Source organism: Malania oleifera, chromosome 3, assembly GCF_029873635.1.
Source record: "Malania oleifera isolate guangnan ecotype guangnan chromosome 3, ASM2987363v1, whole genome shotgun sequence".
NCBI lineage: Eukaryota > Viridiplantae > Streptophyta > Magnoliopsida > Santalales > Ximeniaceae > Malania > Malania oleifera.
Genome location: NC_080419.1, coordinates 2013698 through 2029936, shown reverse-complemented (window position 1 = coordinate 2029936; position 16239 = coordinate 2013698). Strand labels below are relative to the sequence as shown.

The 16239-nt window shown below is 35.1% G+C and overlaps 1 protein-coding gene across 4 annotated transcripts in view; it reads right to left on the bottom strand.

Moving 5' to 3' along the window:
• Window positions 1-11668: 11668 nt before the first annotated feature.
• LOC131151699 (uncharacterized) overlaps window positions 11669-16239 on the bottom strand; it is a 157681-nt gene continuing 153110 nt past the window's right edge. For 3 of the 4 annotated variants that reach the window (XR_009135746.1, XR_009135747.1, XR_009135748.1), the window contains 6 exons: window positions 15992-16213; window positions 14463-14819; window positions 13759-13917; window positions 13352-13639; window positions 12689-12932; window positions 11669-11958 (listed from right to left, as the gene is read on the bottom strand). Coding sequence is in view for 1 of the 4 variants with exons in the window: in XM_058103061.1 (XP_057959044.1) it covers window positions 12777-12932; window positions 13352-13639; window positions 13759-13917; window positions 14463-14819; window positions 15992-16213 (1182 nt within the window). In the remaining 3 variants the exon portion in view is untranslated. Of the gene's footprint in view, window positions 12933-13351; window positions 13640-13758; window positions 13918-14462; window positions 14820-15991; window positions 16214-16239 lie in introns of all 4 variants that reach the window. The other variant, XM_058103061.1, reaches the window with a different exon arrangement.

Below are 16239 nucleotides of genomic sequence, written 5' to 3'. Positions count from 1 at the left end.
GATCTAGCCTATCTATGAGGTGTCGGGTCCTTCACCCTAGCATCTTCTCACTTACTCGCCATATCCAACTGAGACCACCCTAGATCAACTTACTCACAAACTTGTCGTGAATACATCTGAGGCATTAACCGGTTGAAGCATCTTCATATGTGGAAAATATGTGTCGTCCTTGACTTTTGTGATATGTAATTGGGTCGGCATTGACATTTCATTTCATGCGCATGTGTATTGCTTATTCTTTTTTTTTTTCTACTCATTTTTTTTTTCTGTCTTTTCTTGAGCAATATGGACAATCATAACACTTCTTTTATAATCTTCATACCATCAATGGGAATTGAGCTCGAATAGAAGTTCATGAATTAAGTCTATCTCTAGGGGTGGCTCAGCCTTCACATTTTGAGTAGGCTACAAGACCTAGGTTTCTATCTCCCCACTAAGTGTCACCTCTAGGCTAGCAAATCAAAACATAGACTAGTGTACAAAGGAATCATCTAGAAAAAGAGAATTGAGTTCCATGAACTCTGATTTGATATTAACGCTCAAAAGGATGATAAATAGCTCAAGGATATCTCACAAGGTGTCATAATCTCCACGGGTGCTCTCTCAGTGCTCACAGGAAACCCTAAGTGCAATGAATCACGTGACTGTGTTTATTCAGCCTCGTGAGATGCCGTATAAATACAGGAAATTATATAGTCAAATTAACACGAATGTACTACCAATCAATTCTTCATTGAGTCATAAGATCATATAGAGAGAAACTACGCATGATTGACTCAAGTGTGTCATTCTGAAGTTATACACAAGTATGCGAAGGGTATACAAAGTGTTAAGCATGACATAGTGCAATGTAATTCCTTAGTGCTCCTCCTTTCTTTATCTCTTTCTTTTTGATTTTTTTTTAAACCCAGTACGTGTACGTGCACAGTGTCACATGCGAATGCTCATCCCCCCCAACTAAAGTGGAACATTGTCCTCAATGTGAAAGCATAGGGGAAATAGAAAAAACTGTGCACGGGAAAAATAAGGCGTACCTGAGTGGCGAAATAACGGAAAACAAAAATCGAACTACGAGAAAATAGACCTGAAAACTAACTAAAAATAAAATAAGATCAAATAAAAGGAAAATAAGGGAAAGAAAAACATCACAATTGTCTTGGCGGAGGCTCTGGAGGAATTTCGTCTGGTGGCCGCAGGTCTATAAATTGCATCGGCGGGTCTCCAAATTTGAGCTGCCACAATCGATCAGTCGTCATACCTGCATGAAAATCAACCTCAAATGAATTAATGCGTGTCGAAATACCAAACAATTTGTGTGCAGGTTGACCCTCTTGTTTTGACAAGAAAGGGTCTTTATTCAACATTGTGTCCAGGAAATGTGCTTCTTTACGAACTAACGGTTGAGTGAAAGTGATCGGAATAATTACCTGCAGTTCTTCAGAAGCATTAACATTAAAGGTTTTACCTGGTTCTTTGAAAATTATATGCTCACCAGATTGGTCACCCTCTTTATCGGGTGTACATATCATCATACCACTGCAAGAGTCTGCCTCTACATTAGGCTCCTTAACATTTGATTCAGGCGGGAGTGACGATTTCACGATTTCTGAGCTCGGAGTAGGAGGTACCACAGGTTGGTACTCCATATGAGTATCAGTCTCATCATCAACTAAATGCTCCACTTGTGGCCCCGTTTCCTCTAATTTTTCTTTGAATTCATCTATTTCAGCCGTAACTTCCAGTGCTAGGACAACTATTTGTCCGACGATGAGCATTTCAGATTGGGGGTCGTCTTTCTCGCTACTGAAGGTGATGGTGGCCTCTGCTGTCTCAAGAGAAACATCATGTATTTGTTGTTGCGGTTGCTGGTACTCTTGAGAACTAAGCTGAGGTTCTGCGAGTGTTTCCTCGTTTTCTAAGATGTCCAACTGTGTGCTTATCGCATTAATGGTGTCCCGCAATTCATTATTATGATCGACTTGAGTTTGCATGAACTGCTGGAGCATGCTCGCCATCTGAGTTATGCTATCCTCCAGAAATTTTGACGGCGTACAGCTCAGAGAGATCTGTGGTGGTTGGTATTGAGGCGGAGGAATATCCGGGCAGTTTGGTGGTTCATATGCATCACCACCACTAATTGTGCTGATAGGATGTGCAGTTATGGGTGCCTGAGTGTATCGTGTGTTGCACTGTGCGACATTGTCAGCTAAGTAATCAAAGAATGATAATACCTGATTTGGATCCTCGCTGACGGGCTCTCCATTAGACATAGTCCGAACAAAACACTTGCAATTAGGGTTAAGAGCAGTATAAAAATAATCAGCTAACCTCCATGAGTCAAACCCGTGATGTGGGCAAGTACTTAGCAGATCCTTGAATCATTTCCAGCAAGCCCCAAATGTCTCATCATCCTGCTGCACAAAATTAAGAATTTGTTCTTGCAAAAATTGAGTTCTCTGTGAGGGACAAAACGCATGCAGGAATTCACGCTCCATATCAGACCAATTAGTGATAGAATGAGGTCTCATAGAATGAAACCAAATCAGTGCCCTATCCTGCAAAGTAGCAAGAAATAAATTTAGTCTAGTAGATTTGTTAGTTTTAGCATGAGAGAAAAACATGTTGCAGGTTAACTCAAACTCTGCTAGGTGCTGATAAGGGCACTCTGATTCCGTCCCATCGAACTCGGGTAGCAGTGACGTCTTCCCGCGCTGCATCATGAAATTAAGCTCATCATAAGGCAAAATAGTAGAAGAGGATGCAGTGGCATATTCAAGCTGCATAAAATCCATTATCGTGCGCGGTGCAGGTGCAGCCATTTTTCAAAACTCGAAATTTTTTCTTTTTCTGTTTTCTGATTTTTTTTTCTTTTTCTAAAAACTAATAAAGATGATGGGAAAAACGAAAATTTGAGACTAAGAACAACATTCCCCGGCAACGGCGCCAAAAACTTGACTCACTCGAAAAATGAGCAGCTCGAAAGCTATCCCAAGTATAGGAGTTCTGTCGTGTAATATTAAACCCAAGGGCTAGATCGTCTCCTCAGGGAATGTGTTTAATCTTAGATTTTACGTTCTTCCAATCGAAATTAAAAAGGTACTGAACTCAGTTCAGATTCGGGTTTTTCAAGAGTTGTTCAATTTTACTTTTGCCGAATTAGATGACACGTAATTTAAAAACCCTAAAACCAACAAGTACTAAATAAAAGAAACAAGAATAGAAATCCTAGTTTACTTAAAGAAACATTGGGACACGCACTAATTAAAAATAGAAACTACAAATAAGGAATTAAAACACGCTAGAATAGAAACTCTAATCTACCTAAGGAAACATCGACACACGCACTAATTAAAAATGGAAACTACAAATAAGGCATTACACACTCAATAGAGATGCAATCAAAATAAAACACACTCAAAAACAGTAAAAATCAAACCTTTAACAAAATTAAGAAATTGAATCAAAACCAAACTTCAAGGGAAACCAAGAACTTAGACAGAAATTATCTCTAACAACCTAAACTAGACTGAAAACAATAAAAATGAAAGCTTTAATATGACTTGACCCTAAACTAAAACAAATTTCAACAAAAAAATTTAAATTTGAAAAGATCAACTAAATTAAAACGGTATTTAAATTAAACAAATGATAAATAAAACTACTAAATTAAATCTAATAACAACTTGAATTAAATACAAGATAAGTAAATAGAAAGAATTAAAATTACTTAGCAAGTATCCAAACTCTAACTTTTCAATAATCTGTAATAAATAAATAAAAACAAACATTATTCAACTACAATAAAAGGAGAGAAAGAGAGAGAGAGAGCAGGGGCCTATTGTTTGTGCTGTGGATGTCCTCGGGTTGGCAGCAGATTGCTGCTGGTATGCTGTGGTTTCGGGTCTCCACGGGACTGCTGTGTTTGCTGGTCTGGAGAGTGGAGAGCTGCTGGAACAGGGGGCTGTGCTGCTGCTGTGTTGCTGGCCGTGTGCAGCAGTGCAGGGGCTGCTGTGCAGGGGCTGCTGCTGATATTCTGCTGTATGGAGAGGTCTGCTGCAAGCTGCTGTGGTGGTTGTGATGGCTCACGGTTTGCAGGCCTGAAGCTATGGAGAAACAAGGGAAAGAGGAAGAGCAGAGAGGAGAAGAAAGGCAAAAGAAACAGCAAGAAAGGAAGAAGGAGAGAAGAAGAAGAAGAAGACTGAGCAGGGAGCTAAGAGGATAAAAGGAAAAGAAAGCAACAAAGAGGGAGAGAACAAGAAAGAAAGAAAACAAAGTAAGGGAGAAAGAGAAGGGAAGAGGGAGAGTTTGAGGGAGAGAGAAGGGTGCTGGAGGCACACCCTATGCAGGGGAGAAAAGGGAATTAAATAGGATGGAGGAAAGAAGCTGCCCTAGGACCCGGATCCAACCAACTTGACCCGGCAACTTGACCCGAATTGTTGTATTTTTTTGTTCTCTATTCGTCGCAAATTCTGCTCTTCTGGAGCCCGTATCTCATAAAACTCAAAAGACAAAAGTTGTAGATGATCCTTTCCTCTTTCTCTAGAAATTTGAATTGTCTCAATCGAAGCTCGGACGGAAAAGGTATGCACGAAATACGAACAAGTATCGGTTTTGGTTCCCAAGAATTTTCCTGCGACAAAAAATGACCAAAACTTTATAAATAGTGCAATAAAGTTCAAGAATGATAATTTTAGGGCTTTATTAAAATATTGAACAAATTTGGACATTTAATTAAAAATATAAACCGTAAAGCCCGGGTTAAACGTCCAATTACGCAGTTTCGGCGCGTAATCACTCGCCAACGAGGATGTCATCTCGTCGATGAATCCACCCGAGTCAAAGGGCTATGAATATCCAAATGAGTTGCCTCCAAGCCAAGTTAGCTAAATATCTTCTCTCTCTCTCTCTAGAACTTGAAGCTCTCTCTCTCTAGAACTCGAAGCTCTCTCTCTCTCTCTCTCTTGATTTCTTCATCATTTGTCGCTTGATTCATAAATCTGACGTTACTGTGAGGATCAGGGAAGGATTCTCTATGTTTCTAGCGGATTAGAATCTCGTTTCGAGCAGTTTTGGGTTTCGGGCCAAAATTAAGGTAAGACTCGGTTTTCCTTTTTGATTCGAAATATGTGTAGTAGTATGAGTTGTAAGCATGTATTGTACTGTGGTTTACAGGTTTTTGAGTCTCGATTTGTAGTTTTGGGGACCGTAGAGTTCGTAGTTGGAATTCAAGTTAAGGTAAGGGGATTCAATTTATATCAGTTACTTTTTAAAATCGGGATCGGTAAGCTTGTAGGCTACGATCAAATGTATGTTTTGGTAACTTATTTGGGGAAATCTATTGGGTAAAATACGGGATTTTCAGGTTACAGTTTTTGAGAAAATTGGGAATTTTAGGTATCATCTCTGCTTTGTTTGGAAAACCGTTTGTTTTGTTTAAACTATATTATTGAGATGACTGTTATTCATATTTGTATAAAACTGTATACTTGAATTGGAAAATGATATGATTTGCCGTAAACCAAATAAGTGTGGAATGTATGGTTATATGTAATTATTCTAGATATTTTGTAAAATAGCTATGTGACGGCTAATTACCGTACGCTAATGAGTATAGAAACGTGAGTTTCAAAATGATTCTAGGTTTTATGAAATCGGCTAGTGGCGGCTAATTACCGTACGCCAAAACAGCTATGTGGCGGCTAATTACCGTACGCTGCGCCATATACCGGTGTCAAAACCATGGGCGAGAGGGTCCAACTCTATATCCAAGGGTGTGAAATATCACCTATGTGTTCCGATTGGTCACCAAAGGGTGTGAGCTACACCGTATTGGCAACGTAATCGCTATGAAGCTTCGGGTTTCATAGAGTAATTGCGTATTAGTGTGACGACACTGACCGTATGTTTGGGTATCATATGTATTGAAATGGATTTGTGAAAATACTAGAACTGTATGAAACTGTATGGAAATGTTTTCGAACTGTATTGTAAAAACCTCAAAAAGAGATATAAAAGATTAATAGAATGATTCCAAAAAAAAAAAAATTAATTAATTAATTAATTAAAGGAATTTAAAAAGAAAATTAATTAATTAATTAATTAAAATTAATTTTTTTTATTAAAAAAAATATATTATTATTAATATTAATTAAATATTATTATTATTATTATTATTATTATTATTATTATTATTATTATTATATTTATCCTCCTGAAGCTTCAACAAGCTTCAGGAGATTCAAATATATCTATTATTATTATTATTATTATTATTATTATTATTCTTCTTCTTCTTCTTCTTCTTCTTCTTCTTCTTCTTTTCTTTTCTTTTCTTTGTAACTCTCTGCAATCTCTCTCTCTCTCCTCACGTTCTCTCTCCCTCTCTCCTCGATTTTGTGACGAATTTTCGCCCGATCGAAAATCCAAAGATACCACTGGACTCCATTCGCCGCTGCCGTCATTTCTACCAGAGCGGATCGGTGGTAGGAGCGGCGTAAGCGTATTCCCTGGGGTAAGCCATTTTCTCATTTTTCTTTAATTTCTCGCAAAATATAAGTCCAATTAACGAACGGACACCACCATGAGAATTTAGGAATGATTCTCTACAAGTCTAGTGGGATGAAATTCTCGTGGGGGTGTCGGGCCAAAACACCAAATTTGGGGTGCGGCGATTATTAAGGGGCTTATTTTTAATTAGTTAGCATTAATTTAGAAATGCTAAAATATTAAGCATTTGGAACTGAAGTAGGATTTCTCAAATTTAGGGCCCGGGTGAGTGCCGCGGGTGTAATTTTGGGACCCGCAGGGAAAATTTAGAAAAATTAAGTGGGGGTGTTAAATAATAGTTTAAATATTAAGTTGAGGTATATGGATTCTAGGGAAGGCTAGATAGGTATTATTTTGGAGAAATAGATTAATTAATTTGGGAAAAAAATGCAAATTGTAGGAGTTGAATTTCAGGCGCCAAGGGCGTAGAATTTGGGATTCTAGGGAGACTCTCAGTAAGTCAGGTAAGGGGAATAAATTATAGCAGTGTTTTTAGAATTATTATTTGAATGAATATGTGAAATTGAGCATATGATATTTTGTCTGAAAATTATTATGATATAAATATCAGATAATTTGTGTGGCATTTGAGTAATTGTAAATTGTGATATTTTGGAGTGTAAAATATAATAATGTGTAATTTCTGAGAAAATATTGAAATGAGAATTACTGATCTGATTAGTGAAAAATGATGTAATATGTTATTATTATATGAGTATAAATGTTTTGCCTGGAAAATGGGATTTTTTGAATTATTGATATTGAAAAATAATGAAATGTGGTATTTATTTGTGAGTGAAAATTATTTGCATGAGAAATGAGTATTTTGGGAAAATGTGAAAAATACATGAAATATGATATATGATATTACGAGATGATAAAATGTGCATAGAAAATGATGAGAATATTCATATTGAACTGAATTGTGGTATACTGGAATATAATTGATGAAATGCCAATACCGCATAATGATTGCGGGTATGTGGTGGTAAACCCTGTTGGATGGTGATGATATTCAGCACGGTACCGTTGCGGGTGGTGTTAGTGCAACCACACGGACTCTTGGAGTGTGTGGCGTGACAGTCGACTGTGCCATTGTGTAGGGTTGTTGGGCCCCCTGAGTCTGGATCAGGGTATTAGGCCGGCCAGTTGTACTACAGACGCGATATGTGATATGATATTTGATCTAATCGGATCGGCCAACCGCAGTTAGATCCAGCCTTCGGGCCGCACAACCTTGACCATGGGGGGAAGCATGGCGTGTATAGAAAGATCCTCAGGGTGGCCATGAGTTACAGACGCGATGTTGGTATTTGATACCGAGGATACTAATGAGTCGAAAAGTAAAGTGGAAATGAAAAGTGAAAGAATGATAAAATTGGCTAAAATGAGAAATGAAAGAAAGAATGGAAATTGAGAAATAAAAAATGATAAAATTGAGACATGGAACAGTGTGAGTTAATAATATAAATAATTAAGGCGAAATAAAACTCTTCGCTTGAGGGCTTACTGAGTAAGGTGAGTGCCCTGATGAATATTAGATGTTGCTATACTCGGCTGCATAATGTGTTAGGGTAGAGGGAAACTACCTGTATGGGCGGGTAGTCTTCCCTATTCTCAGGAACTTCGCGTGTAAATATGTGTTGGAAATCATTGAATTTGATAAATGATTTTTAAGCTTATAAAAGCTTGTGTTGTATATCTATATGATTATGTGTATGTGAATATCAGTGTATTTTCTCAAATGAAATGGTGATTTGAAAAGTAAAGTGTATTATAATTGTACCCATTTGGCCACACATTGTAAATAATTTATTCCTTCTTACTGAGATGTGTCTCACCCAATTTATCTAAATTTTTTAGGGAACAGAAACCGGTCGGGTGACAGAGCTCCGTGATAATAGGGAGCTGAGACCCTGATACACAGGGTGAGTTTTTGGACTAGGGGAGATGTAATTCCCTTAGAGTTGAATAGTAATTTTTAGTATGGGAAGGTAGTGTGAATATTTGTATGTATGTTGATACTCTGAGTATTGTATTCTGACTGATATGTGTATATTGTCTTCCGCTGTTAGGTTGAATATAATAAAATACTTTTTACCCGGTACCCAATGCGGGTCGGGTTGTATGAATGGTACTAGGATTGTTGACATGGCCGATTTGTGGATGTTGTGGATTTATGACGTGATTATTTATTTATTAAAAAAAAAAAATTGTACGAAAATCGGGGCATCACATGTATCATATTGTATGATGTTATGTTTTACGTAAAATAATACTGGTATGTCACAAATTGATATAACCTGCTTTATTTCTTACTGAGAGGTGTCTCAATTCGAATGTATATACAAATGTTTTTAGGTCCTTCGGGTAGCTGAAATTAGCATCCTAGCATCCGGAAGCGGGGTTGTCGTTTAGCTACATTTAGTGCTTGATTAGGTACGAGTTTTGTAATCGGGTTGTCGTGATGATTTTTTTGTCGACACTTGGAGTATGTCTTGTAATTATGAGATTGTATATCTTAGTGTTGTATGGGTTTGTATATCCTAGTGTTGTATAGACTCCGGCATGATATGTTATATGGATAGATGAAACATTTTCTGCTACGTATTTGATGAGTATGGATGTATATGTGTATGTGTATAGGGTATCCGTATACCCCACGGGGTCGGACCCTCTTATTGTATTGTATCATGTATGTTTTAATTGATATAGAGACATGTTAGGTTACTATTTTCACACTTGGGACCCATCTGCGGGTTGGGGGCGTGACATAAATAAACTCATGCCACACAATTTTCGTGTTAAAAATATTTTCTTGAATATAAATTAATGATGTAAAATACCCGAGTAGTTTAGAACATTTCTTAACTCAAAGATAAATGCAAGTATATTAACATAAAACTAGTATAATTAAACATGTACAAATAAACTCAAGAGAATTTTATGAAACTAACTAGCATAATCGAAATATACTTAAAAATAAACTCGGGTATGAATTTTAAATAAAAATCTAATCTAATCAAATATACTTACAAATAAACTCGGGTATGAATTTTAATGAAAGTCTAACATAATCAAATTTACTTACCTCTTACTTAACCTTGTGCTATGATCATAACGAATATCTTTAAAAAAATGAGATCGGAAATAGTAGGTGAGTGAGAATTTTAATTATAGTAAAAATTCTCCCTCCATTACTAATTCTTTCACTCACTAATCTTTCTCTTCCTTTGGAATTTTTTTGTAAAAAATGAAGGTTGAGAGCTTTCTATTTATAGGAAAATTTTGGAGAAGAAAATTAAATTTTTAAAAGTGTGGGAAAATGAGTGAAATTATAATTTTTTAAAATTAAGGAATGGGCATGGGATGGGTTAGACATGTGTTAGGTATGAAATAGGGATGGAGGTTATGTGGAAGTATTTGCCACCACTCCCATTTAATTAATTCTTAATTAATTAATTATTTTATTTTATTTTTTAATTTTTTTAAAGTAATAATAATAATAATAATAATAATTATAATTATTATTATTATTATCACTGTTATTATTTTTAAGCCAGGTTTTAATATTTTTTTTAAAAAATTAAAATTTGAAAACTCATGTGGATTCCACACAAACTTCGAAACTCAAGTGCTCTATCACATTTCCTCATTCGATTATCTTCATGCTCTCGTCTTAATACAGCTATAGAATGATGGCGATTAGGCAAAGAAATTTATCATGGTTTGAAGACAATGAAAAACTTAAGGAATTTGGACAATTAAAACTAACAAATCCATTATGAGAACGGAAAGTTAGCTAATCTGCAATATTAGAGGATTGAAAATGAAGTGAGAATACCAACAATTAAAATCAACAGGGATAGAGTTTTTTATATATATATTTTTTCATTTTTTGGCAAAACATTAATCTAAAATTTGATGAAGTCACGGACCTTCCATTAATATTTTTGACCTAAATGACTTTTGCAAAACTCCCATTCCTTTTTTAGTATGTCTTTTGAAAAACTAATAGTCTGTTTGGTATCATTGCTTTTTTTTTTATTTTCTATTTCTATTTCTTTACAGTAAAGAAACATATTATAAAAATGAATTTGTTTATGTTGTTAGATTTTTGTTTTTGTTACCAATAATATAAAAATCAAATTTATAATTTTAGTTATTTTAACAACCTATTGTTAGAACTTTTGATATCCAAAAATAATTTTTTTTTGAATTAAATCATTATTCATTTTATAGGACTTAAATTAAAATTAAAATTAGATGATTATATGAATTTAAATATATATTTCAAAAAATAATAATAAAGCCAATTACAAAATACTTTCCAACAAAATTTTTATTATAAACTAAATTTTGCAAATGGAACAATTAAATAAAATAATTATAATAAAATTTATTTTTATCATAATAATTTTTTAATGTGTATTTTTATTATTTTAATTATATTTTTATAATATTGTTTGATTTAAAGATGAAAATGTATATTTTTAAATTTAAATTTTAATTTGTATTAATTTTATAAATATTAACTAACAAATTATTTGTTTCTAATTTTTAATTTTTAATTTTTATTTCTCTAATTTTTGACAGTAATACCAAACGACTCCTAATATCATTCAAGGTTCAAGTGTTTTATCACAAGAAAATCTACAAAACAAGCCTCATGAGATTAAACAATCCCCTTTTAAACAAATGAACAAAGTTAAAACAAACCCTTGACGAAATCATTCACGTTTGGCAGCGTTATCACCAATGGAATAGCAATTTCATTTTATTTGCTTCCTTCGGGGCCTGCTGCAAGAGCTATGGATTACTCCTCCTCGAGCCGGTACCATTACTTATGATTTGAACTTCTCTAAATATACAAAGGCTTAAAATTCAAGTATTATAAATTAACCAATTCCATTTCCTTCTCGATCCAAATCTATAATTTTTTTATGTATATATATTTACATACAAATTAATATAAAGTTAAATTCAAAATCTGAAATCTATATTAGGAACACAACTTGCAATGCGTGAACCAGTTACAGTCCATTTTGCATTTCAAATCTGTAAACTTTTCTTTCATGACCAAAGCAGCCAAAAATCATGGATTAGCAGCAAAGCTGTAAACTGAGAGACAAAATTGCAATTTAATTGACGCCAACAATGAACAAGCAGCCAGTTTCATGGGAGCTGCCCCACTGAACATCACACACTGACAGGAATCCTCCTATCCAGACTAGGAACATTCAGATTTACATACACATTGGTACACGTCCAGAGTAATTCGTCCATCTAGACTATATATATTTACACCCGTACTATACAATATATATATATATATCTATATTTACAGTCAGCAAGCTCTATTGACTAGTTCTGGAAACTTCAATCCCATTGTAGTTGTGTATTCTTCAAGGGCTGATCAAAAAATAAATGAACAATTGGATGATTATATATATGCTATAAAATTTTCAAATGTGATTGGAGAAATAACAGGCGCACGTGCGCGCACACACACAACTTCAAGCTGAGAGCCAACGAGAATGGTAGTATAACGTTTTTGGTAGAAAATACAATACGAAAACTTGAAGATATCCTACACATTGGACTCACTGCAAAAATATGCCTGGAAACTTTTGGTTAAAAAATGTTTTAGATGGTTAATCCTCTGGTTTTTGTTCACGCTTCATTAGCTTGCTGATTTGAACATCAATAAATTCATAAAATGCCTCTTCTTTCCCTTTGGTTTTGCATTTCAGTCAGAGTTTCATTAAGCTGAATACCAAATAAGTTTGCATGAAAGGATTTAAAAGCAAGCTATAGAACAACCAGCCAGGCCCATTTGAAAATTGGAAATATGATGGAAAAGAGAGGAATATAAAGTAACTTTTTTTTTTCTTCGGTTATGAGAAAAATAGAATATAGAGTTGATCAATAAAATTTTTAATCTGTATTTCATAAATTTTGATTCGTCTTAATTTTTAATTATATTTGAATAAATTTTTATTTTTTGAGATAGAAAATATAATAGATAAAATTTTTCTCCTTATTTTTATTTCTTTTCATCTCCCTCACAAAATTCTTCATCCAAATGAAGCCTCATGCATATGCAATGACCAACATCTAAAAAAAGGCAACATGTCTTTACCTTTCACTTGGTGCAAGCTCACTGGTAGAAATCCCTCCTTTTCAGGAACCACAAAATTGTCACTGTGAACATCGATTCATTCCTTAAATCAATTTGTGCTGTTGCCAAAGGTTGATTTTAGAGGAACTGATGCAGGAACCTGTTGCGGCAACAAGATGCCAACCCCCTCTTTTGGAGACGTTTCAGCAACAGCACCATCAGCAATTGGCGAATATGGTTTTGTCATCTTCTGTTTCAGCAATGCCTGAACATGGAACAAAAAATAAAAGCAGGGCTCAAGATGAAGAAGCTCAGCTATCTTTGGATAGCATTCTGCTAAACAAATATTTAGGAATATACAGTGAAAGGCCTAAGATTCTATTGATGAGGTACTACTTCCATCTAAATGAGATTATCAAATTAATTTGGACTGGACTACATAAATTACCAAGAAAAATGTTGCATGCATTATATCCTCTTTCAATCGCATCCATATAGGCTTAAATTCTCATGCCAACACTTTTTCTTAATTGGTTTTAATGGACAATCTTATCATATTTTAATATGCTAACACAAGAACATGCGCTTTATACAAAAGCCATAGAAGATGGCAAGACGTTACTCTAGTACCATAGTTTTTATCTTACTAAAAGAGAACAGCTAAGAGGTGTTAAAAAGTCCAACCTTTGACTGATTTGGTCTATAAGTGCTCATTGCTCGCTCAATTGAAGAGTATACCTCAAGAGCCTGATTGGACTCTCGGCTACACTTAATAACACGAACTTGATCCTTTGAGTCTATTGACCTAGTTTGTAAATAAAGAATAAGCTGTGATGGTGGTCCCTTTGGGTGGTCTTTCTTTGCATGAGTCAATTCCATTGTCACAAGGGTATCCCATAATACATCCCACAATACTGAACATGGATCTCTAACTGGACTGAACTTTTTCTGAGCAAGAATGTTGATGGGTTGCTGAAAACAATAAAGATTTGTCAGTCCACTTAAGGTTTACCAGCTTGTGTGAGTGGAAAATAGAAATAGAAAGTGGATCAGTGCCACATTATGTTCTTCACCATGCTGAATCAGCTTACTTGCAAGAGAATAACTCTTCGATGAGTGACCACAAGGATTTTTCCTTTGGGAAGTAAAAAATGATCCTCATAAGCATCTGACAAGGCAAACTTTCCACGTACTTTAAAAAGATCAACCTGGCCAAAAAATGAGCCCGATTCTGCTAGCTGCAATATAACCTTCACGAAGGAAACATGATGCTCAGAATCAGAGTTGTTGTAAGCAGTTGACCAACATTTGCAAGAAATAATATATAAATAACATAAGCACATAAAAAATAGATAATTATTGGTAAATGAGAAATTTATATATCACACTAATAAAAATAAACTCCAACCATGAATCCATCACTGCTCCAAATGCTGGGGACCCAAATATAACAAATTTCTGAACAATAATTATGTGCTGATGATCTGTGGGATTAGGAAGTTAAAGAAGTCATCATATTTGCTGTAGTATTGGCAAACAAATGAGCAACAACACTATGCTTTTATAATTTTTGTCAGGTATTTGGCAAGTCTCCCTTGTTCTTGTGTTCAAAAGTTGGAATATGTAAAAGCCAAACTCTCCACCAAGTCCCAACCCCTAAAAGGAAAAAAATTATTCTTCACCCCTTAATTGTGTCTTCCTCCACTCTCTCTCTCTCTCGAACCCAAAATAAAATAAAATTGACCTTTCAATGTTTGATAAAGTGAATGATGGTAGCAAGGCAAAAAACCAGCACCTGTCCCTGAGCTTTGTACTCATCATAAGGTCGAAGCAGATTATCCCCACTAATAACTCGAGGAAGCCTCCTGCGAAGTAGTTGTTCTTCTGAAGTTATAGCGGATGTGATCTTCATTCTCACAGCATTGGCCCCTTCAGTAGTTTTTGAGAGAAGATCCAAAACTCCACTCACTGGTTGTGCAGCTGCACCTATTATTCCTTTTCCAACACCCTGAACAAAACCCTCAACACCAGAAGTTTTTGCACCTTCAAGAGGCTTTGTTAAGATGCCTGTAACTCCTCTGAATAGGCCTTTTGCCAGTGCTCCACCTCCCTCTCTAATAACGTCGCCAAAGTCCTCTACACCCTTGCTTTCCTGCCATCAGAAGCATGTGCAAAAGAAAAATTAACATTCCAGTGTAGATGTAGATTACTTAGCTAGGAAACTCAAAGATAGGAAATGGAAAAAAAGGCAAAAGAGATATATATGCAGGCCAATTTCTTGCCCAAGGAATGAGTCACAGTGTGATATATTGGTTTCTCTAAAGTGTGAGAAAGAATAAACTCATTACACATTCTTCAATGGAAATCTACACACACACACACACACACACACATATATATGTATTATTGAATAATAAAAAGAATAACCAATATGTTTTTAATTTTTAACAATCAGTAATTCTGCAGGGAACTGATCAAAATACATGGACAACCTTGCTTCCTGATAGAGATCAATGGCAGCAGCAAAAATCATACAAAAGAAGGCCCAGGACCCTGACCATAAGGATCAAGGTCTTTATGATCAATGTGCATGTGGTAGAACAGTAGCTGATCAGAAGAGGAAAGGTTAAAATATGATTTTCCCTGTGCAACAAAAGAATAGTGACTTTACCAGTGAGAAGGGATAATATGGTTTAGATGCCATGTTATCCAAAGACAGACAAAGTCAAAAAGGAAATGAATTACAACCAATTATACTTGAGAGAAAAGATTAAATGGTTTATGAATTAATGAAATCTATAATATGATACATTGATTGGTTTGTCCTTATACTGCAGGCGTAAGGCAGTTCGGGTAAACAACCACCACAATTAGCTCAAGAGAACTATATTGAAAGATTTTGTTGTTCAAATTTCTATTCTTATTTTATTTCTTGAAATTTAGGTTCAACAACCTAAAAGATTAAGCTATTAGGATATGGGCAAACCATGTGTATCAAGCATTAAGTCTCCCCATGCAGCTCAATTGAACGTGGACGGATAAATAAAAGGTAAATAACACCCATTTACAGGGAATAAGATAATTCTTAGCCACCACACAATAAATGTGGGCAACAAGACTAGTAACCATGATCTCCAGGAAACCATAACCCTGATACCATGTTAAATTATCACTTCATGTAAAAGCTTAAACTATTAGGTTATGGACCAACAATGTATATTAAGCTTTTAACATTATTTTTTTGAAAAAAAATATCTGTACTACAATTTTTAATCGACAAAGTTTCAGTGAAAATACAAAACAAACTGATATTTATTTACAAACCTGTCTTTGCCGGCTTTGAATGAACTTCTTGTCCATTGATAATGCCGCTACACCTTTACTCATATGTCCAAGTGCACTGCTTGCATTTCCCAGTATATCAACACCCGAAAGCAGTTGAAGTGGCTGGCTGAGAATATCTTTCTGAACATTCGATATTGCATAACTAATGAGAGCAGTCTGCCGCATGCACAAGTTTTCTACAAACCTTTGATTTATCCTGACCTGATTAAACAATTTAAAAGAATTTA